The following is a 24,130-nucleotide window of genomic DNA, read 5'->3' as shown; positions in this document are numbered from 1 at the left end:
CCTGTTTTCTGTTTTTATTAATTGTACAAAACCGATGGTCAAAATATGTCTGCCCTCGAGGTACCTTTCAGTCTTACTTTTATTTGATTTTACAAGAATTATTCACTCAATCTTTGATTCTCTCTACACTATAAAATAGTATTTGTGTCTCCCTTCCTCTCCCTCACTGTTTGGGCCTCTGCTGAGAATTCATTTGTAATTATTTTGAATTGAGAATTGCCCAAGGTTGCCGCCTGATAATTTATATGTCACTGTTGAAATCAAATGCACTTAACACGCGAATTAAACAAACAGTTAAGCCAGCAAATAATTGAGTAGCCAATTCTCTAAGCTTTTGTTTAATTAAACTCATTTGGGTGCATCGTTAAAATAAATCACATTCTGGGTGGAGAGAGGGAGAAAGAGTTTCATTCCATAATAAGTGAAATTAATCAAGCGAGAATATAAACACAGAAAAAAAGGAAAGTAAATTCTAAAAGCGATTCCAAGACACTCCACTCTTGTCTTGACCAGATCAATGTCCCTCATTCCCATGGAATTTCTGTCATATTTTTCCACCCATTTTCCAATCACTAAACGCTTTTATCTCTCCTCTAATTAAATGCTGGAAAATAAATGCTTAATTGGACAGTCAGCCAATAGACTTTTGAATGAGCAAAAAACTGGGCAGAGAAAAAACTTGAAAAATGTTAAACAGTAGCACAAAACGTCGCTCTGTGTGTCTGTCCATCTGTCTGTCTGTTTGGTGGTGATGTCTGGTGGCATTTTAAACTTGCCACACAATCTGCATACGGCAGACATACAGCAGCCATGCGGCATATGAAGGAGAGTCCATTTGTGGCTGAGATATTTGAATGCTAGTCAACGCCAAATAGATATATGCCAAAAGATTTTGACAGGCCAACTATCAATTTATATCGTTAATGTGGCAGACTCTCGTTTCAGCTGTAGCCTGCCTCATTTCTGCGGCAACATTCGGCCTGAACTGCGCGGCTCAAAGTGAAGCTAATTGAAATGTCGATAAGGCAAACGTTTTGACAGTTCGACAGCTGCCTAAAACACACAAAAACACAACAAAACCGAAACAAAAAACTAAACTTCCAGCTGTGGAAAATGTCATTTCGAAGAAGTTACTACCCTGGCCCACATTGCGTATACGTATCCGTTGACTCATTGTCTCTCTTTCTGTCGCCCTGTCGCCCTGTCGCACCGTCGCACCGCCGCTCTGTCGTACTGCCTGTTTGAGGCGGCATTCTAAGCACACGAATATGCCGCAATTTGACCCAGTTTCTGCCCCGACAATAAGAACAGCCACCATGAGCCACACATGAGTCACGGGCCACACAACTCTCCAGCTCCAGCTATGGATGTCCCCACTGAGGCAGCAGCAACGGCAGGCAGCTGCGACGACTCCTTTGAAGCTTGTGCGAAATTTATGCGCACAATATGCGAAATTTATTGTAATGACAATCGCTTAGTGCATAATTCTCCAGACACTGTAGTGCCCGCGTCCCCTCCCCTGTCCACCCCGCTTTGTGAGCAGGAAGCGGGCAATCATTTCGGCTTGTTTTGCCATTTGTTTGGGGTTTTATTTTGGATGCAGCTGCTGATGCTGCTCCAATTGACGCCCACCTGCGCAACAAACGAAGGGGAGCTGAGAAGCTGCCTTTGACGTCAGACGTCCGAGTGGGTTGGCGCGAGAGAGGCAGACTAATCGGCTTGAGTGGGGCCCCATAAATCCTACAGGGATGAACATGACGAAAAAGGTTATTAAAGTTACACAAAACTGTTGGCTACAAGGAAGATTTTGTGGCAAAAGATAGTCCGTAGACAGAGCTTTCAATCCCAACGAATTCACAGTTCAAAAGTGTAGTTCTTCCACCCAAATGGAAGCTGTTGCCTTAGACTGAATCCAAAGCGACAGTCGCATTCATTTATAGGGAAAAATATCACACAACAATGTCCGGCACAGCCCTGGAATCCTTTCGCAACACAGGTCACAGCCTCTGCAGCTGCAGACTGAACCTCCCAGCTTCCAGTTGCAGTTGCAGTTGCTCTGTGCTTTCATTTTCATTGAACAATGTGCATCATTAACGCAAAATGCTCCCTTGGGCTGTTGCCTTTTCGTTAACAAAAGCGCAAATATTTTTTAAGCTTACATTTTGGTTTTCGGTGCTCAGGTTTTCGCAAGTATTTTGTTTTTCTCGTTTGTTATTTTTACAGCAAATATTCAGCGAAAATAAAATAACAACAACAACAGAAAAAAGCGTCTTAATGAAGTGCGATTCAGATTCACTTGAGACCCACAGGGGTCGGGCTACTGAGGGTATGGGTATGGGGAAAGGGGGTTACACACTTACGTGTATTTTTGTGGTCATGCCAAATGAGGAAGTTTCAAGCGTCTCGGCAAGTGTCTGTCTGCCCCCTACGACCCCTCCTCCCTTTGTACAGCCACTCATCTGGGACTCACGTGCGACACAGTCGATGGTTGAAGTTTGTTTTTCTGATTTTTTGTGGGCTGGTCTCTCCCACTGCCCATTTTAGGCATTGGCTTTTCGGCTTTTCTGCCGCCGCTACTCTTTTTGGGGCTCTTGCATTGATTAACGCATTTCTTTGGCCTGCTGCCGCTGCTGCTGCTGCTGCGGCTGCTGTCCCCCATTGTCCCGCTGCAACAATTGTGGCCCCAGTGTTCCCCTGCCTGTCTTCCAGTTGGTGCTGCCGTTTGCTGTTTTGGCAAGTGATTTATGCCGCCGTTGGGGGACTGTAACGTGACACATTGAGGAGACACATTTGTAGCTAATAAGTTTAGTGGCATAATGAATGGCATTTGAAAAGGTCCATTGAAACGCTGCAGAATCGGGAATCGGAGCAGCAGGGGAATACGAATTGCAACACATTTTCAAAATGAATCATTCCAAGCTCAAATGTGGGTTGCAAGAATTAAAAGTGAACTCTTTTTGGGGTCGAGAGTTTAGGGAACTGATTGAAGCAATTCTCAATGGAGCAAAAGTTTATGAACATTTGAGATTTTCGAAGACAGAATGTAGATATGAAATACAATTTTCTTACCTTTCAATCTGCTTTGCTTCTCTGCTAAATAGCCTTAGTTTTTGGAACGACTTCCATCTGTTTTAGCTGAACTTCAATCAGGCTCCATCTGGTTTTCTTTCTTCCCGTGGCACCCTTTAGGCCCTGAAAAGAGTCCGAAAAAAAAACACATTTTGTCAGTGAAACACGAAGCAAAATAATTTTTAAAGACTCGCACGCGTCTCCTCGAGCAGCAGCAGCAGCAGCAGCAGCAGCAGCAGCACACGCCAATGCCAGAGAGCGACAGGGCACACACACACCTTCAGAAAGGTGTTAAAATGTCGGGCTCAAAAGGGCACAGACACAGCCAAAGGACAGACATGACACGAGAGTGGAGTGGGGGAAGAGACACGGAGCAGGGACACGGGGCAGAAAGGTGGTTAATAACCCGAACGCTAATGAAAAAGGCACTGACAACAAACAAAAAGGGAGATGGATTGGGTGCACAAGGCAGCAGCAGATGAACTCCAATTGAGGGTTGAGGGTCTGCCACGAAGGCATTGTAATCATTATCAGGATGGAGGAGGGTTGAGGGTCGGCTCGTGCTATGATATGGGCGCGAGGGCGTTCGACTAAATTTATGATGATGATCTAAATTTTGATCAGAGTTGATGAATGTTCTGCCACAGAGAGGCAGAGAGGGACTTGGCAGTGGAATTTGCAGCTGCCCCTATTAAAATAAAAAGATGACCAGGCAACATTTGATTTTTTTAATGGACTTTTAAGAAAACGAAACCAAAGAGCGAGACAAGAGAGAGATAGAGAGAGAGCGAGCAAGAGAGAGATAAACGTTTCATGCTTTTCTTTTAACACCTTTTTTTCTGTTGGTCGAGAGATGTTTTTGTTGTTGTTGTTTTGCGGCTAATGTTTGCCCTTCCACTTAGCGCCTCTTTTACGATTAGAAATCATTACGACTGCGGAGAGTGCAGAAGACCTCATTTAATTATGTAAACGACACGAGCACAGCAGATAAGAGAGGAGTGCAAGAGAGAGACTGGCAGAGAGAGGTGCCCATTTATGTCAAATTGACACCTTCCCGAGGGGCCTCATTCTCCTAAATTCCTCACAGATCTTGCACAGATAGTTATCTCCACTCTTTGTAGATCTGTGCCTCCTCCTTTAATACACTTTAAATATTTATAAGCTTCGAATGTTTGGTACCTAATTGATGAGCTCCGCTTTCGGGCTGAAGGTGTTACAAGGAGGTGGAGGGGCTGGCTGCAGCAGCTACATTGATATTTCTAGCTGCTTGGTTTGTGTACAGCAAGATGCATCCCCGCTGTGCCAACAAATTGGGGCGACTGGCGACAAGCAAATAAACCAAATCAGACTCCGAGCGCGGCATGAAGCAGCCTCCTTCTAGCCTCTCTAGCTCTCCTTTGAGCAGAGCTGCTCGCGTGTAAATGATTCTCGCTGTGGCATGTCCCATGTAAAGGTTGCAGCACGAGTGTGTGCAACAGGTAGCTGCATGGCCTGTCAATACCTACACGCCTGCCTGGCTGCCTGTCTGCCTGTCTGCCTGTCGGCCTGTCTGCCTGCTTGGATGCTTGTCTGCTGCATGTGGCAATGTTGCAGAGGCTGTGGCTAGGGGAGAGGGTTTATTTGGTGGCAGGGCATTCCTCATTCGATTCGAAAATACACACTGAATAATGCAATAATGCAGTCGCCATGTAATCGCTCTCCACCGCCCAAAAGACACACACAAAAGACATGCCAAAAAGCGGTTCCAAGTTCCAAGAAATTTACTGCAAGAGGAAACTCTGTGAGGCACTGACCATTTCCCAAACAGAAAAGTAAAACCACATCGAAACGATGCAAAACGCATGTCGAGCATGGACCTGCACTTGTCGTTGCTTGCCGCAGCCGTCATGCCACTCCCCGCCACTCCACCCCACTCCATCTGCAATGCAAAGTGTGGGCCCCAAGGGGCACCCCAACCACTGTTCCAAATTTGATTTGCTATGCTGATATATTTTTTGGCGACAAAACGTGGAAGGCGAAAACGTTGCACAGCCAGTGGAAAATGCGGAAAACATATTTGGCATAGTTTTTCCAACTCTCTCTCTCTCTCTTCAGCTCTCGCCATCTCCATTTCCATTTCCCTTCGTCTGGCTGCCTCAGTCGCCAATCGTTGGCCAAGATTTATGTTCGCTTGGTCCAATAAAATAATTGCCAGCGATTTTTTATGCAAATTGTTTCTTTGGGCAGGCTGCTGCCTGGCTGCTTGCCACATGAGTCATGGACATACGTACAACTCGCATGTGGTACAGCTAAACTGAACAACGAGTAAAACTAAACGATTTTTACGATCTTCTGCGCATAGACTCTGTCTTGGTTGCTGTTTGTTTGTTGTTTATGGCCCAGCGTTTAGTTTTTATGGCGAAAAGGGGTTTCTAATTTGCAAAGAAGTGCCCCTTGAAGAGGGTCAAATGTGGAATTTGACATTGATTCTCGAATCGAATCGAATCGAATCGAATCGAATGACTCTGACAACGAACTTGTTCTTGGCACAAAGTTGCCGCCTAGCTGCTGCCGTTTCCTGTCTTAATGGCAGAAAACTTTCACTATTTCTAAGCACATTAAAAGCCGTTTCATGAAACAAATTTCAGGAAATATTTGCGATTGTAGTTTGCCCTCGGGGCACTTACCCTCTCGCGCAATGAATTCATCGATTATTTAACGATTATTCGATTGTCTGTGCTCGCTGGTGGCTCCTCTCTTTCTTTCTTTTCTTTTCTCTTTTTGGCCAAAGCAATTACCTTTTTTGCCGCCTTATCCGCTGGATACATCAGGCCTCCATTGTTAGATGCTCCCCCCACCCAAACCCATGGAATTCCAAAAGCAAAGATCTATTGACTGATATTTGGCACGTGCCGTTAATGAAGTTGCCGTTCAATCGAATTGAATCGAATCGAATCGCATCGCTTTGTTTGTGGCAATTACCAGACAACTACACTAAAAGATGCCACGAAATCTTCACGTAAAGGTATACATTTCCACTCCTCTGTTTGATTAGAATTCCTCCATTTGGGGTTCCATGTGGGCGCATAGTTCTGGTGGAACTCTGATTTTTACAACCCAATTCCCTGGCGAACCATTTAGGCATTTAATTTATTATCTTCCCGCAGTTCAAATGCTTTTGTTATTGATATTATATTTGGACCCATTTCTTAGCAATTTTATTGCTCAAACACAGACAGATATCTAAGCACGGATCACAGATCACCGATCTCTAGCGACATTTATGATCAAGTTTATGCGACGCAGCAACTGGCTGTCAGAGCCGCAAAATGAAGCCAATTTTATGGCTCAATATTGGTGGAGCGATCTCTAAGCGGCCCAAAGAGCAGAGCCAACAGCAGCAGCAGCTCCAAAGAAAATGTTCAAAATTAATAATAGTAAAAATATCAAACAAAACAGTTGGCAATTTGACATCTATTTTTATTTGGGCTCTTTGATTTTTGGCATATTGATGGCTGTTAATCGACGGAAAGACAGGGAAAAGAGAGAGAGACCCCAAAAGAAATGTCAAATGTGTGCCCGAAAACACACACAGAGGGGACAGGCAAAGAGTGTGTGCTGGGAGCAGAGTGGCTTAAAGAGTGGAGTGGAGCTCCCCTCTTTAAAATGCAAAGCGCCTGTCGAGGCAACACAATAAAAGTACCAGCAACAACAAAAACATCACAGCGGAATATAATGGAACATCAAATTTATTAATTTAATGGCTATTTTTTCTTTCTTTTCCTTTTATTTGAATTTAGTTCCGAGTATGGGCGTGTGTGTGTGTGTGTGTTTTTTGGGAGTATTTCGAATTATGTTTCCATTTCTCAGAGCGGCGCAAAGCAAGTGCCAAATTTGGTCTTTGTGAGGTTCTTGACCAACCGAAGCACGTGTGACAGACAGTTCGCTCTCTCTTTCTCTCTCTCTCTTTTGTTGTACACTTAAAGAAAATAAGTTACACTTAAGACAGAATTTTTAAATGAATTAAACATAATTCTTCTATTCTTTCTACTTGTCTCTGATAAAAATAAACATAAATTTAATAGCTTTACATTTAGTGTCACTCTGTACACATACATATCTCCCCCACTGTTCCTTCGTGTGTGTGTATATCTTTTGCGTCTGTGTGTGCTTTTGTGCGTTTTGTGTCTTGGTTGATATTTTGCATATTTTGTTCGATTTGAAATGAAGTCACGTTGCACTCGTAAACGCTGATATTTATGTTTGTCATTATTTTTTATGCTCTCCCTCTGCTCTCGGGCTGTTTCTTGTTATTTTGTTGTTTTCTTATAAATAAATATGGTTTCTGCTGTTGGATTATTATTGTTGCTGCTGTTGTTTGGGGGCCTTAATACACGTGTAGGTGCCACAACAATGTCTTTGTCCCTCTTTTGCCCTCCTCTGTCTCTCTGTCTGTCCGTCTGTGGCGTTAAACAATAGTTAACAACTTTATTTGTGTGCTTATATGCACTTAACGCTTTTGGCCATTAAAAGGCAACAGGCAACAAGCAACAGGCAGCAGTGCCTCACGTTTTGTTGCCGCCATTCACCTGAGAAATGCCAAAGCGGCATGCCACAAGCAGCAGAAGCAGCACCACCTAATGAAGCTGCAGTTGCAGTTGCAGTTGCATCTGCAGCAGCAGCAGCACCAGCAGCACCAGCAGCAGGAGCTGTGTGTCAGTCCACATAAAAGTCAGAAATACCTATGAAAAATCTCCAAAACGAATTGCTAAATAGCCGCAAAAATGCACTCGAAAATTCACGGGCCATGGCCAATTGCAGGGGCCACAAAGGGGAGTGCAAAGCTATGGGAAAATGGGAAAAATTATACTGGAAAAGGTGGCGGCTTGTTTGCTTTGTGCTGACGATAGGGAAAGCTGGGAAAATAGGAAGAGTTTTTTCCCCCCGAATATGATCGGGGGGAATCCCTAGAGCAGAATATTCATTGAAAGAGGTTAATATCATTGTGCCTATTCTTTCTGTTGAAGTTGTACACATAAATGGCTAGGGAGAGATTGAAAGAATCGCATAAATAAAATGAGTTGAGGTTGGAGGGGAATCAGTTAAAAGGGGAAATGTAATGCTCTCACTAGCTTAACTGCAGAGCATAATCGTTTTCCAAACGCCTTGCCTGCACTGCATATGAAATTGCCTTGCAACCACAACAGTTGCACTTTTTTATGGGCCCCATCTAGACCCCATCCATCAACACCCACCAAACGACACCAGCGAAATGGGTCAAATCAATAAACAATAACATAAAACACAGCAACAAAAAATCAAATAACTCAAAGCCTAAGAAACAGGGACAGAGGCAACATTCTCCTCCTCCCACTGATATTCCCCCACAAATGTATGCAAATTATTATATGGTACGTAATGTAATGTCCATTTATCGGAGGTTCTGTTCTGCCGTTTATTGACAACGGCAGTTTAATGCTCAAAAAAGAGAATAAATAAATAAATAAAAATACTTTGGTGTGCCACAAGCAAAGAGAATCACTAAAAAAATCATAAAGAATAAAAAATAAATTGAAATTATAAGTACCCGAACATAATTTCACCTCAGCGAGGGAAAGAACTCTATGGAGAAATGTCCAAAGGAACAACAACAAAGGGAACAACAACAACAGGTTCATAATTGAAATTCATGTTTGTGGCCCGTCTCAGTGGCCCTGTCAATGTGTCAACAAGAGAGACGAGGAGACGGAGAGACACACGGAGAAGAGACCCAGAGAAAGAGCGGCCCTAAAGACAGGTTACCGTTGCCTAGAGAGCTGCTTGGCTGCTTGGGCTGCCTCCAAAGTCCAAATCGAACTACGGGGCTAATGCCCAAGTGGGGAGCCACCACTTAAAGATTCCGCAAGGCTCCAAACGAGCACTGGAAGCGACGACATGCCACGCATTCTTATGAGGTCATTTGCGTGGGGAGCCCACTAAATGCGCCCTGGACTCGCTTGCAGAGAGACCCACAGAAAGAACATTTGCCAACGGGCAGCCAGGGAAAACCAATTCGTGGAAAATCACAGTCCACAATCCAATGAGACAATCACTCCTCCACAGTCCACACTGAGGGACAGTGGGCAAAACAGAGACATTACTCATACGAGCAGCAGTGAAACATATATACACGAAAATCTATTAAAATTATCACACGCCATATGTTTGACCTCCCGCTTTTGAGCAAACATTATTCACCAAAAAGAGTTGGGGCCGCCGCCACAGAAAGCCCCCCCCCCAAAAAAAAACATAACCAGTCGGAAGTGGCACACGAAACTCGACATGGAGATACCCAAGAATCTGGGCTTTCAGTCAAATATGCAGTCAAAAGTGCATTGCTCGGGGTTGATATTAAGCCTAAAAGATAGGAGTTCAGGGAGACAAAGGACTCTTCCAGTGATTATTCTGCCTGTGATAATTGTCCGATTAGAATCCGATTTATCACTTTAGTAGATCAAATTCTTCTTTAAATTTCTCCATTTACACTTTTCCCCTTGCTTATTGTACTCTCTGTGTTACAGGGTACTCGAAAAGGTATTCCCGCACAGTCAATAAAATGCTGCGGCGCACAAAATATTGCAGCTAAAATAATTTGCCATGCTCGTAAATTTTCAGCTCATAAAAAACAGCAGAGAAAACGAGGCAACATTTCTGTGCGGTTCGGTTAGGTTCGGGGTTGTTGCTGAATATTCGTAGATGAATTTTGTGGCACGGGGGGCATCGGCATCATGAGTCAGTGTCGAGCATTTGAGTCAGATTTTTGGTGGGTTTTTTTCGTGGCTGGCTATTTTCTGGCTGCCTTTCGATCGACACTTTTGATGATATATTGTCCCTTTTGGGCTGCTGCCACGCCACCACATCCCATAATTTGCATGTGAAAAGCGTTTCATTGCGGTTCTCCGGGGAGCATAAAAAAACCTCACAACTAATTTGCCAAATGATTATTATGTTTGCCTAAACAACGTTAAGTGTTGCCATAAATTAGAGACAAGATCTTCGTCTGTTTTACGTTGAACAAAAGAGAAATAGAGACAATGGCAAGGCAGTTTTAATAGACAAAATCTATAAATAGATTTTATGGAGACGAAGAACCCACGGATAAATCATCTTACAAATTGGCAAACAAATGCCCAGAAACTGAAGAGTTTTGTTGGCCACTAAACAGCGACAATTTGTTTGCCACAAAACGAAAGACTTGGGCAACGAACTTGCAACAGCAGCGGCTGAGGCGACAGACTGCTGTGTCGCTGCTCTCTGCTCTCTGCTCTCTGCTATAAAAATAAAACTTCAAATCCAAATCGAAATCCAAATCAAAATCAGAATAAAAATAAAACTTCAACGAATAAAAATAAAGAAAGAAAAGCCAGCCAGAGAGAGGGAAAGAGGGGAAAAGAAATGCACAAACTCGTAAAGATAAAGTAGAAGCAATAGCAGCAGCAGGAGGTAGAGTGGGGCCAGCATGCCCCCAGAGAGTGTGTGGCAAAGGCAGGCTGGGCGATAAAAGTTTAATCGAAATTTATGGCTAGGGAAGAGAGGAGGCTGCAGAGCCATTCCTCTGATTACCAGATGGGCCATATACCACACGATTTACTAACACTTTATGCTCTCTGCTTTGTCTCTTCTCTGCAGTCCCCGGAACTGGACTATCGGCGCGAGCTGATGGGACGTCTCAACAAAATAGAGCCCGCCGACGTTGAGCTGGAGGTTCTGGCTGCCACCACCAGCAACAACAGCCACAACAGCAATGGCACCCACCAGCACCAGCAGCAGCAGCAGCAGCAGCAGACCCAGCAGCAGCAGCAACATCAGTTCCACCATCCTCACCTGCATCATCATAATTCGCACCAGCACCAGCATCACCATCAGCACCACCATCACGCGGCGCACCACTTGCACCACCAGCAGCAGTCGCACAGCCTGCAGAGCGGCGAGAGTGGTGCCACGGACGCGTGGCAGCTGTCAGCGGTGGGTTATGGCTCGACGGATCCCCAGCAGCAGCAGCAGCAGCAGCATGCCGCCGGCTCCCCCAACTCAAACTCAAACTCCGCCTATGCCTGCACGCCCCTCTTCGATGGTCCGCCCTACGATGTGGCCCTCGGCTATGTGGGGGGTTCGGGTGCAGCCTCAGCCACAGGCGGCGGCAGCAGCAGCACGGGCGGGGACAAGGAGTATTTGTATGGTAAGTCCCAAAAGTTACACGCATGGAGAAATCTCGCAAGTCAATAGCGAAAAATGTGAAATCGGAAACCAAAAAAAGAGACAACTTCCAGCCTCAACGAAGCCTCAAATGAGCTGCGATTTTTGGTGGATTTTGTATCTGAAAGATACACAACACTTACCCCTCAGCTATAGCGCATTCGTAGGCCTCTCTTCAGTCCAGCCAGTTCCAGCCCAGCAAGCTCTATAAATAGTCAAACAAATCAGCAGCTGGTTAGAAAATTTCATGCATATGCGCGAGATTTCTCATAGATTCCCGAACCATGCGATTGATTTGCATAATGTGTTAGCATTCGAACGATTATAAAGCGATTTTCTCTACTCTCTTTGCCCAAAACAGAAACCAAAAACAAAGAGACGGCCACGCTCTTTGCGGATCCATTGGACGATGCGTATCAGCGGCCAGTGCTCTGGGACGATATTACTACCTCAATACAAAATATCGATCCAGAGAATGCGCTCATGCTGAGTGCCACAACGAACGGTGGCACTGGCAGCAGCAACAACAACACAACAACAAGCGGCAGCAACAGCAATGGGGACAATGCAACATCGGTGCAACAGCAGCAACAGCAGCTGCCACAGGTCAAAATGGAAGCGCTGGATGAGAGTTTGCTGGAGACTTTCTCAACGCCGCTGCTTAGTCCGATGGAGATCAAGACAGAGAAACAGCAGCGACAACAGCAACAGCAGCAGCAGCAGCAACAGGCCCAGCAGCAGCAGCAACAGGCACAGCAGCAGCAGCAGCAATACCAGCAGCAGCAACATCAGCAACACTATCAGCAACATTATCAACAACAGCAACAGCAGCAGCAGCACTTGTACCAGCATCATCCCAGTCTGTCGTCGGTGCTGCCACCCGCTGTCGAGTCGGTGGTGGAGCTGCAACTGCAACAGCAGCTAGCACAGCAGCAGCAACACAGTGGCAGCAACAGCCCCAAGCAGCAGCTGCAGGCAACGGCGACCCCCGGCGACAATAACAACAGCAGCAGCACCTCCTCCTATCAGCAGCAATACGCATCTCAATTGAATGCCACCGCATCAGGCGGCGGCTATCTGAACGGTAGCAACAGCAGCAGCAACACGACAGCCATCAGCAGCAGCAGCTACGGCTACAGCTGGCACAGCAGTCAGGTGAGAGTCTCGTCTTTGCCCCCTTGGAGTGGCACCAGCATCAATGTCTCTCTCCTCCGTTTCGTTGCAGACATTTCACACCAAATACCAAATACACCCGCCATCCGCAGCAGCAGCAGCAGCAGCAGCAGCGGCGAGTGCTGCATCCGCCCACACTGCCACGCCCACAGCTCAACATGGCGTTGCTCAATTGCAACAACTGTGCCCCCCGGCGGCACCCAGCACACCCTCTGCCACATCCTCGTCTGCCTCCTCGTCATCGGCCTCGTCTTCGACGCGCCACATGTTCGTCCCACCGCTGACGCCGCCCAGCTCCGATCCGGGCAGCCCCTCAGCGGCAGCAGCAGCCGCCCAGCGACGCACCACCCCGCCACCGCCCTACCAGCAAGGTCACGGACTGCTGGTGGGTCTGCCACAGCCGCCACAGCTGCAGCTACTGGGCGTTGGCGGTGGTTCTGGGACGACGCTCACCACCCTCACAGCCTCCGCCTCTGTTTCCGCGCAACAGCAGCTGACCCAACAGCAGCAGCCCTCGCCCGTGGCACCTGCAGCTCCTCCACCACGTTCGGGCGGCTCCTCTGGCCGAAGGGGCAGGCATGCGCACCATCAGCCCGGTACGGCGGCGCACATTGCCAGCCTCATGAGCGTGCGGACAGTGCGCTACAATCGACGCAACAATCCGGAGCTGGAGAAGCGTCGCATCCATCACTGTGATTTCGTGGGTGAGTACTAGTAGATGCCACTGAGCCACTGAGCCACTTCCTCCTCCTGAAACGACTCGTTTGTAGATCTTTTTAGGCATTCGCTGCATGTCGCTTCTCTCGTTTATCATTTCGCGCGCTTTGCGACACTTTTCGTAACAGAGAATCAGTTCGCCCTCTTCCCCTCATCCAGGTGGAATCTCTAGCTGTAGCTCTAGCTCTGTGTCGAGCTCCCCTCCACGTGCGTTCCCCATTGCGCATGCTTGACGCGTATTTCCTCTCCATTTATCTATACTCTTATTTATTATCTTTCTGCCATCGTCCGCATCTTGCTGTCGCTCACTGTGTGACAGTTTCCCCTCTGCTGCCGTTGTGGCGCTTTTTCTATTGCCTTCTTTGTAATTCTAATTAGCCAATTGCCATATTTATGTAAGACGACGTTTCCTACTCCTCCACCTCCGCCATGAGCTGTGGCTTTTGTTACAGTTGCAACCAAGCGTTGCAAAGAGCGTTTTCAATGTCATAGACGGATAGGATAGAGAGATCGATTGAGTCACTGCTGCATGGAATCGGGGTATATAAATATAGAAAACCAATGAGGAAACCGATCTTCAATCGTTCTGGGAATGATCTTCCATCATTCAACAATCATCCTTTGGTAGAACAGCTCCATGAAGATCATCTACAGTTAAACACAATAAAACGGGAAGTAAACTCAAATAAAATCTTCTGAAGATTCTCCCAACAAGAGATGGAAGCTCTAACAGGAATACAATCTTTAATTGAAAGACCTTCTGCCGCAGCCGCTCGTATTTCCTTCCGCCTTGGATACTCTTCCCAAAACAGAAGATCTGCTCAAAAATTCCCCCATCCCAATCCATCAAAAGAACTCTCAGCGTAAAGATGCGAGATATCCATCATCTCCCCCGCTATACAGCGACTGCCTACAACTAAAATTCAATGCTGTACACGGCGCGTATCAGCACCATCCATTAGCCATCGATGGATGGCCAAAAAAGCACTTAAAAGCCCAAAGCTAGAGGCAATGATTGTCTGGCCAAAAGATTTACCCACAAAATAGCGACTCCAAAGCGTAGTCCCCCCAGACGAACGTTTCTGCGTCTGTCTAGGCTCGATGGATGGGTGGATGGATGGTTGGGGGCTGGGACTGGAACTGGGACTGGGACTGAGACTGTTGGCTCTACGTGCGTTGCCACTAATAAATAATTGACAATTGTCTGACACGTTTGCCATGGCCATTTTTAGACAACTTACAGCAACTACAGTACAGCACAGAATGCGCGTAAGACCACAAATATTAAGACTTGGAATGGGACGGGACTCGCGATTGAATGACTGACTGGCTGGCTGACTGACTGGCTGACTGACTGACTGTATGGCAAACAAAAATGCTGCCCAAATGAAGTTATTATGCCATAAACGCACGCATCAGTCGATGGGTGAACGGTTTGGCTCTGCTGCTGCATGCCACAACTGTGGACTGTGGCAACAAGTGAGTTATGTCTGGCAAGGAGATCGAAGGCGCAGTCGGAGTCGGAGTTGCAGTCCTCCGTATCGGTTCGGTTCGGTACGGTTCGTATCTATGCGACCAATCACGCGTTCAACTGTCGACGATTGTCGATTGTCGATGCTGGTTGCATGTTGCCCGTGTGTCGCTGCCTGTTGCTGCTGCCGCTGCTGCTGCTGCTGCTGTCTCGCGGTGCAACATTCTTGACTGGCTGCTGATTCGGATTCGGGTGCATTGTTTTGCGCGGCACGTACATGCTGCAGCTTTCAATTAGAGCGTACGTGTGCGAGGGGGCATGGCATGGCATGGCACTGGGCATCCTTGTAAGTGCCTCATAAATGTCACTGCCTCTCCACCGAATGGATGGTGACTTTCTCTTAAATGAAGTTCCTCCTAATTAAAGGCCAACGCCCAGTAACCCACTTCAACCCAATCGAGTTGTGGCTTCTCCTCCTTCTCCCTTCCATATTTGTTCATATTTCCTAATCCATTTTCTTTCCTTCGTTTCTTTCAGGTTGCTCCAAGGTGTACACCAAAAGCTCGCATTTGAAGGCCCATCAGAGGATACACACGGGTAAGTCAAGTCTCTTCCACCTTCCACCCACTCGGGTCACTCGGATTTCTGTCTGACTGTGGGGCATGTGGGCTGCAGCTGCACCGATGGCAGTGGCAGTGGGCAGCCTTTTGATTAATTCGCAATCTCATATTTGTACGAGTGGTTTTCCAGCCAAATAATTTGGGCCCAAAGAGCAGCAGAGCCCCTTCAAGCGGAGGTTTTTTTTCGGTTGCTTTTGCTGTTTATGTTTCTGTTTCTGATTTGTCTGCTGTTCACATTTTCAATTTTCAACCACAGAGCGAAAATCGTGATTTCTATGGTTTGTTTTTTGTTGTTGTTTTGTTTGCCTTTGTTTTTTCTTGTGGTCAGTGGCTGTTGCAACATCCAGCAGCAGCAGCAGCAGCAGCGGCAATCGCCAACGCCATCAGCTGGCCGCACGTTTGGCCTGCATTTCGGTTTGGCTCCTTCTTCTTGCTCAGATTACACTTGACGTTCCCCGCCATTTGGATCGGCTCTGTGGCTGCAACTGCCACCGATGCTCTCCCCACCAACAGGTGGGTCTGCTGTCTGATGCTTGATGATCACCTGGATCGCCTTCTGCCTTGTTCGCGTTTTATGGGCCACACGTTTTACAACAGAAAAAAGCACAGAACAAGGCAGCCCCCATCTGCCTTCCCGCACTCTCCTTTAGGAAATTTTATTAATCGCACATGACCAGCTGATTTATGCCACAACTTAAAACCGTCTGCCCCTTAAAAACATTTTTATTATTACGAGTGTTACGAGTATGGATATTCTGCGCTGATTTTCACTTAAGCGATAAACGTTAACGCCCCATCAAAAAGTTGGTGGGGAATTCGGAATGGAATGGCTGAAAGTATTTGCTGTTGCGACTGCTGTGGCTGCTGGGGAAAAGGTCAAAGAGAAGCCAAAAGCTTCTACAGATCACAGCTGAAATCTCTCTCTCTCTCTTTCTCTCTCTCTTTCGCTGCCTTTGGGGGGCCAATCTTAACTCTCTCTCTAATTTGGGGCAGCTCTCAAACACTTTTTATAGCCCAGCCTTTGGCCAACACGATCCTTGAAGCCCACTGGCCGCCCCGCTGTCAGTGTCTCCATCTCCCTCCCTTGTGCAGCAGTTTTTCAAGTGTTTTTGGCTACCGTCTGATGGCTGTCCGTTTGTTTGAGTTTTGAGTTAGTTAACGTCGAACTCTCCACTCCAAGAGACCCCACCCAAGCGCCCCCTTTGCTCCACACACACATTCTTCATGCAATTTGCGGCACATCTTGAGGCGCCACAGACGCCAGTCGAGTGTGTTGTTGTCTCTGCTGATTAGCAACGCAACGCTGGACATTTTGCTTCAATATTTGCCAGACTCATCGAGAGGAGAGCTGTCTGTCCGTCTGTCTGTCCCCTTGGTATGTGTTTGTTGGCAAAGCTTGTGGCTTGTTTGCTGTTTCTAATGCGTTTCTAATGGAAAGCCAAGGCACACGAAAGGGAAAATCAACTTCAAGATGAGCCACACAGATCAGATCTAAGCCTCCAGTCTCCCGTCTCCATCCTCGCCATGGACTCTCCATTGGTGGCTCGTAAATTTCTTCGTTTTATTTGGGCTTTTGGGTTTTATCTGCCTGCGTCGATTAGAAAATCATTTGGTAACTAATCTTTATGCTACAAGCGAACGCATAAATTTCACATATCTACAGTCGACGGTCTGCCCGATCCGCGATCCCCTGCCTTGTCCGTCTTTCTGCCTGTGTCTCGTTCCTCCTTCGTCTGTGGCTTATTTTGTACTGATTTGTTTGCTAATATGTTCGCGCTGCCATAAATTAGTTTGATTTTTATGCCCAGCGACCGATGCGAGGACCGGAGGAGGTCGGTCTAGGCACTGGAGACCTGGACACCCATGGACCTCATCGGACCCAGCGGACTCGAATCAACGATTAGCCTGAGGCAACAGTCGCGAACAGCGCCAGCTCCAGCCTCAGTGCCAGTGCCAGTCCCTGCTTCAGCTTCAGCCTCCCCATTCAGCGCCTTTTTTGGTTTGGCTCTAAATTTATTTGTATTGCCGGATCGGCCTTATCGGTGGTGGCCCCACAACTAAAATTATGAAGTAATTCTCTGCTCCACTCCGCTCCGCTCCACTCTCTGCTCCGATCTGCTTATCGCATTGCGTTCATCGCACATTACAAAACAACATTTACATAACTTTTGTCTGTTTGCTTTTGCCAAATTATATTCCCACGGACAGACTTTTGTTTTTGTTATTGTTTAACGGTTAGGGGAGGTCTTTGTCTTTCCCCCTCTCTCGTTAGAGCTTCTATGAGTCACTGAGTATTTAAACCTCCTACGTAGCACACAGCACACGTGTCGTGTCTGGAGTTGGGTCTACGATTCGATCAAAACTTGAGTTCATTAAAATGAGATCTGAATAAACCAATAAGTCACCTCCCCTCCCCTCCACTCAAACCAAAATAAGTGTCAGACGAGTGGCCACTCGACACTCGAGATCCAAACTTCATGAAACACTCCAAAGAAACCAATAATAAGGTACACATTTCTGATGCTCCAATAGATCAGAGATGGTCTGTCAATTGTTGGGGTTTGAAACCGGGGGAAAGTTTATTGGGAGGAAGTATTTCTGTAGCTCTTTTATTGAATCAAATCTGTAACTGAATCAAATTCAATTATTTACACTCGTTGTGCTCCATAATCTCTGGAAAAAGACACCAAAAATGTGCCCAATATATCAGAAATCCACAAGCGTGGCAAATATTTTATTCATCATAATTTTGAATAAGAATTCGAAGGCCCTAGAGGGTAGCCAAAATTAGCTTACGATCCACAGCTTGGACTCCATCCTCAACCACAAACCTCTTTCTTTTCTTTGCAGGTGAAAAACCCTACACCTGCCAGTGGCCCGAGTGCGAGTGGCGCTTTGCCCGTTCCGATGAGCTGACGCGACACTACCGCAAGCACACGGGCGCCAAGCCCTTCAAGTGCATCGTTTGTGAGCGAAGCTTCGCGCGAAGCGATCATTTGGCGCTGCACATGAAGCGGCATTTGCCCAAGAACAAATGAGAACGAAAGAAGGTCCCTCCCGCGGAAGGGGAGCGACCTGCTGAGCAACAACAACTTGAACAGGAGCAACAACAAAATCAACTATACCACAATCCAAAGGACTTTAGTTTAGTTATGACAAATGAATTCGTTTAGTGGAAAGGTTAACTATAGTACTCAATGGTACGACTACTAAATAAACACACACAAAACACACTCTAGGAATCGCTGGCAAGAACTCAAACTAACTCAAATCTAAAACTAGTTTAAGTGCTAGTGAAATTACCATCGTTTATGCTTCAACAAACATTCAACAAGAACCTACAAATCTACTCTTAAGCACCCGCCCCTGCCCCGCACTTGTATATATTTATATCTTTATGTAGGTTCTCCCCGCATAAGATCCAACTAGTTTCCCCGTCATCATAGGCTTAGTTCGTAGACAAAACAAAAACATAGTTCATAGTCTGCTATCTATACTATATGCTACATTTATTGTATGCATCTCCCATATAAATATCCATCTGTATCTGTAACTGTAACTGTATTCCGTGTACGACTAGTTTTTAGCCATAGATCTATCTATATGTATTTCAACGTATATATACATATATATCTGTATATGTTTAGCTTAAGTGTGTGTGCGTCGCTGTATACTGTTTCAAACCACCAAAAAGTGCTGGCACAAAACAAAAATCCAATAAACATTTTTGAAAACCAAAAACAACCGCTCCACGATCATTTTTCTTCACTTACAAAACTACTAGGAGCTGACGGAGAAATCCACGATATTATTCTTGGTATTTACATGTTTTTAGTTCGGAAAATGTATTGAAAATGTTAGAGATTTCCACCTTAAAGTTTATAAATTTTTATACAAAATATACATAAAATATTCAGAATAAACAACAGTCTGCCTTACTGTTTCCCAAACCTTAATTTCTAATCCCAAAGCAATTGCCTTCAATTGCCCCCTCCTGAAGCTTCGAATAAACCACCAAGTAGACAATTATTTCATTTAGATCACGGGAATCTAAAGCCGATAAGTGTGACCACACCGAACCGCAACACAGACCCGGCAACCAGGTGGAATGTTTGTCTCTCTCTCTCTGTGGAACTTGAAACTGAATTGCGTTTCGTTGTCATTGCCCCGCGATCATTATCAAGATATTTTGTACACGAATCAAACATGTCAAGCAAATGCGGTTCCCCCTCCAGCCCCACGCTGCTGCTTCAAAATTGTTAACATCAAAAAATAAAAGAGACAAAAATAACAATAATAATTTCGATTGTTCGCATTGCATTTCAAATTTTGAGCGTGTCATTGTGTTTTGATTGGAGGCGATAAAAAATGCGTCTGCGCTACGAAAAGGTTAATCATTTTATGTTTTACGAGAATGTGGGGAACCATTAAAGCAATTTGTGTGACGAACCACGGGGGAAAGTTGTTGAATTTGTCACAAATTTATAACAAGTTGTTAGCTATTCATTTGAGGAACGAGATTGGGATTCTAATAAATGAGAAATGCCATGGAATTTTCCTAGCAATTTTACATATTCTCAGCTGTACTCAGAGCGGTCTGACTTTGATTTCAACATTATTCAGAGTTCAAGGCTTTTTGGCCAACTTTCTTTCTTACCCATCAACGCCCTAAGTCTACCTCTTGCCCTGATCCACTCTGATCCGTCTGTCCTCTGGGTATGCCCACGCATGTGGGCGTTGAGACATTGGCATGCCCCCATTCATCCACATCCACATCCACATATCCCCACATCTCCATCCATTCATTCAATCTTCGTGCCATTCCATCGCTCACTTTGGGCGACCCGCGTTCATTGTATCTACAATATCCAGTATCCAGTATCCAGTACCCGAGTATCTTCAATTGTGGTGCGTTGTTCGCTTGTGCGGTGCGCTGATTAATCATATTACGACTGACAGCTCAACTTTGCGGCCACAACGGGGCAGCCCGCTTATTAAATTGGCTTAAGATTGCTAGATAAACTTAATATAAACGCAAACACACACGCACACAAAGAGCAGCGCGACTCGTACGTGTCGGTATGTCTGAGGACCCCACAAATTGATATTATGCATAAGCGGTACCAGTGCGAGTGCGAGGCACGAGTACATGCCACAAAGCTTTTTGTCTACAGCACCCACTTGAATGATGAACAATCGAGAAGGAGGCAACAGGCAGAAGGTAGTGCGGTAAGGGCAGAGCCTTTTTATAAAATTGATTCGATTTCAGTCGCAGATCGCAGATATGTGATAAACCTCATGATTTCAATTAATTTGTGAGCTTTTGTTGGTGGAGCCACACAGCCACAGCCACAGATCAGAGAAGGGTTGGGTGGGATGGGGAAGTGCACTCATTATGCCAGGCGACGGCTAATGTGCACCCCGCACCCCCCTAATGATATGCACCACACAGAGAGAATATGTTTTAATTTGAACACTAATTAAGTGAACGAAACGACGACTGGCATTCGAAATCTGATTGATTACGAAGGAATGGCAGTATAGCAGAATGCCAAATGAATTGAATTGAAATTAATGCAATGAATGAGATGTTTTTGGGTTATTCAATAATTAATAGAAAGGCAACACCTACTACGCGGGCACATTATCCACATTTGGGAGTGTTAGAGTGTCCATTAAAATCAGAAATCAAATCAAAATTCTCATGGTTTTCCAATGATATTTTTCACTTTATGTCATTATAATTTGAAACATTCTACACAAAATTAATGATTGTTGTCCTTCCAGAGCTGGAAGATCTCCCTCCCTAAACTCCAGCACGTGGTGACTGTACACAGCCCATTAAAATGCCATAAAATATCCCGTTTTTTTCGGCTGCGGCAGCAGGCTATGATTTTCCTCTTCCTCTACGACTAACATCAATTTGGCTGCACCCTGCCGCCTCCACCGCTGCCACCACCCCAACGGCAAACATCTTGCACGCTTGCAACACCTTTTACTTTCGTTCAGACAAGAGTCCAGCTGCCAGGCTGCCTGCCAGCCTGCAACACACCTACAACAACCACAACTCAAAAACCCGAACGAACCCACACACAGCGGCTGCGGCTGCGGCCAGCGACTACTCAGGCGACTCCTTAGCAGGCTCATCCATTTTAAGCCAGGCCAAAACTCAAAAGCCAAAAACCAACAAAATACCAAAACCTAAAAGCCGCCATTAGTGGAAGGAAGCCTGGAGGAGACGAACAAATGCAGACGACCATCACTCGTGCTCGTGTCGCGCAGTGTTCCACCAGTCGCCGCAGTCGTCGTGTCTCTTGACTGAATGAACGAGTGACTGACTGACAGACCGACATTGGCTTGGATTAGGGGCAAGACGAAGCCAGAGTACAGCTCTTGGCCACCACCGAAATCGAAAACGGAAAACCAAGAGAAACAGGAACCTTACCGCCGCCTCCTGCTAACCAGATGCTAACTGGCCCGAAGAGTCTGGTCTATGGTCTATGGGTCTATGGTGTCTCTTGGTCTTTTTTTTGGCCAGACGTGCGCCTGCTTTGCATACAACAATATGAGACACAAGACAAGACACACAACACACACAGAGGAGAGACAAGACAAGCCTGGCTAAAAACGGCGACAACTATAATTAAGCTTAATTGCTGTTTAATGCGAGTCTGAGCAGCACCGCGTGTCGCTGTTGTTGCAGTTGCACAAACAGACAGCCCAAACAGCCAGCCAGCCATGCACCCACCCACGCATGCATCCCAGCAGTCCCAGCAGTCCATGCAGTTGGGGGAACCATTTCACGTATAATTAAATTAAATTTATAATGTGAAATATCAGTGCAATAAACAAACTTAAACCAGGTGTCTGCTGCAGAGAGGGTAGCGGAGGTGGGTAGCGGGCAGCTCTGGTTAATTGAAAAACTCAAATCGCACTTATCTCTCACTCGATTATGGTTTTTCGTGTGTCGGAGATATTAATTAGCAATTAAAAATGCAACACACAATGGAGCACACTGCCCGGGAGCGCTGCTTGGATCTCTCGCTCTCTCTCCCTCTATTATCTGCTGGGAAATATAATTCATATTTATAAATAGACAAACATTATTCAAAGTGTCTGATCTGAAGTCCAAATGGTGTGGGGGGTTTGGGGGACTCTGTCCGTGGCTCGAGAACCGTAAATTAAATCAAAATCAAAATGAAAACGATATGGTCCTATGCCTAGAATTTATAACGAAAATGAGAGCCAGAGAAAAACAGACAAACGAAAACGGCAACAAGCGATAAAGGAAATACAACTGGGCGGCATTAGGCGACTATTTAATGCTCTAAAAGGGAGAATAAGGTATATGGAAACAGTTTTTAGTAGTAAACAGTAATTATTTCCTATGCTTCACGCAAAAGACCCGTGCCTGTGCCGCACCATGGGAGCCTACCACACAAAAGCGTCACAAAAATAGATTTCGTCAACGTCAAACGACAAAAGTTGTAAATGACAAAAAGCTTCCATGGTGAGTTCTCTCCGAAGCGCAGGGCGCACTCTTGTTCGCTGAGAGAGCAATAAGTAAAGGAAAGAAGAAACTGCGAGAGTGCAGCGAAGCTCGCAGAGGAGAAGCATAAGAGAGAGATGGCGACATGCAGTGGGGCTGCCAAAAATGCAAGAAAAGGAGCAGCTCAGCTTAGGTAACGGAATCATCCGAGTGTGGATGTTGTTGTTTTTGTGGCTGAGAGAGCGCAGGAAGAATTAATTGTTGAGAACGAAAGAGAGAGCAATGGGATGGAGGAATGCTCGTACCTTAAATGTAGATTTAAAGATTTAAAGAAACAAATGCGATTCCACTGCATTGCTCGAGGGGAATTGCACTTTAGTTCTCTCCCATATACCTAATCCATCACCCATTGGTTATACCCTTCCTCAAATTAGGGTAGCCAAAGCCATTTGGCCAGTGAGCCAGCCGCCCACAAAAAACAGCATCGTTGACGGTTCGCTGTTGTTTTCAGGCACAACAAAAGCCACACACAGCAACAGCAACAGCAGCAGCAGCAGCAGCAACAACAAAAACAACAGGCGGCAGCAACCGGCACTTGGAGAAGTGGAGAGAAGTTGGAGGTTGGAAACCCTGGCCGCTGTCCGGCGTGTGACTCAATGCTGGGCTGCCACAGCCAGAGACTCCGAGCCACAGCTGCAGTTGATCGACCGAGTGATCGGCTGCTGGCAAATATCGATCCATGGGCAAAGCTGTGGCTGTTGCATTTGGCAATGAACTTTTCGAAATCGAAATTGAGGTACGTATACCTTAGAAAGAGATAGAGAGAGAGTGGGTAAGAGAGAGAGAGAGAGATAGGCAATGGGCTGCCTGCCAAATGCGCTGGCAATTTGACTTTGAACTCGAAGTCGCGTCGACGTAGCGTTTGGTTTTTGAGTCGAGACACATTTGAAAAACGGTTTGCATATTTAATTGCAACACCTACAACAACAATAACATTGCTGCTGCAACACAATAAATGATCTGCAGCTGTTTCAGCAGCAGTTTCTTGCTGATTCTATGCCTCCGATCTGTGGCCATGTTGTGGTTAATATTTACAATACTCGTAATAAGCATAAGCATAAGCATAATAATAATCAGGCGCAAACATGGCTCTCAATTTGGCCCAAATAGCTGCCGGGCAAACACTGTTAGCGGCTCGGAGCGGAGTGGCCAAGTCGTGCCGTGGACAAACCTAATGACCATATTTAGCCCCATGAACCAACCAACAATAGCGACAACGCGACCCATTAGCTGCACTCTCCTCCTCCATGGCCTCCTGCAGGCTACAGTGTGCCCTAGAGGCAGGGGCAGCAGCCTTGACCAGCAGCAGTGCGGGAA

The 24,130-nt window shown here is 46.0% G+C and overlaps 2 protein-coding genes across 2 annotated transcripts in view; one reads left to right on the top strand and one right to left on the bottom strand.

The window, feature by feature from the left end:
* Positions 1–18,996, top strand: part of LOC117587194 (dendritic arbor reduction protein 1) — a 28,728-nt gene extending 9,732 nt beyond the window's left edge. The window contains exons 2-6 of the mRNA XM_034277738.1: positions 10,717–11,266; positions 11,645–12,438; positions 12,509–13,160; positions 15,182–15,241; positions 18,115–18,996. Of these exons, the coding sequence (XP_034133629.1) occupies positions 10,717–11,266; positions 11,645–12,438; positions 12,509–13,160; positions 15,182–15,241; positions 18,115–18,302 (2,244 nt within the window). The 3' untranslated portion in view covers positions 18,303–18,996. The remainder of the gene's footprint in view (positions 1–10,716; positions 11,267–11,644; positions 12,439–12,508; positions 13,161–15,181; positions 15,242–18,114) is intronic.
* Positions 1–24,130, bottom strand: part of LOC117587201 — a 102,029-nt gene that overhangs the window by 19,864 nt on the left and 58,035 nt on the right. The window contains exons 5-6 of the transcript XR_004574044.1: positions 11,427–11,488; positions 3,070–3,192 (exon numbers count right to left, since the gene is read on the bottom strand). The gene's annotated coding sequence lies outside the window, so the exon portion shown is untranslated. The remainder of the gene's footprint in view (positions 1–3,069; positions 3,193–11,426; positions 11,489–24,130) is intronic.

Source organism: Drosophila guanche, unplaced genomic scaffold (assembly GCF_900245975.1).
Source record: "Drosophila guanche unplaced genomic scaffold, DGUA_6, whole genome shotgun sequence".
NCBI lineage: Eukaryota > Metazoa > Arthropoda > Insecta > Diptera > Drosophilidae > Drosophila > Drosophila guanche.
Note: the sequence above shows the minus strand (reverse complement) of the source record. Positions and strands in the feature narration are given on the sequence as shown.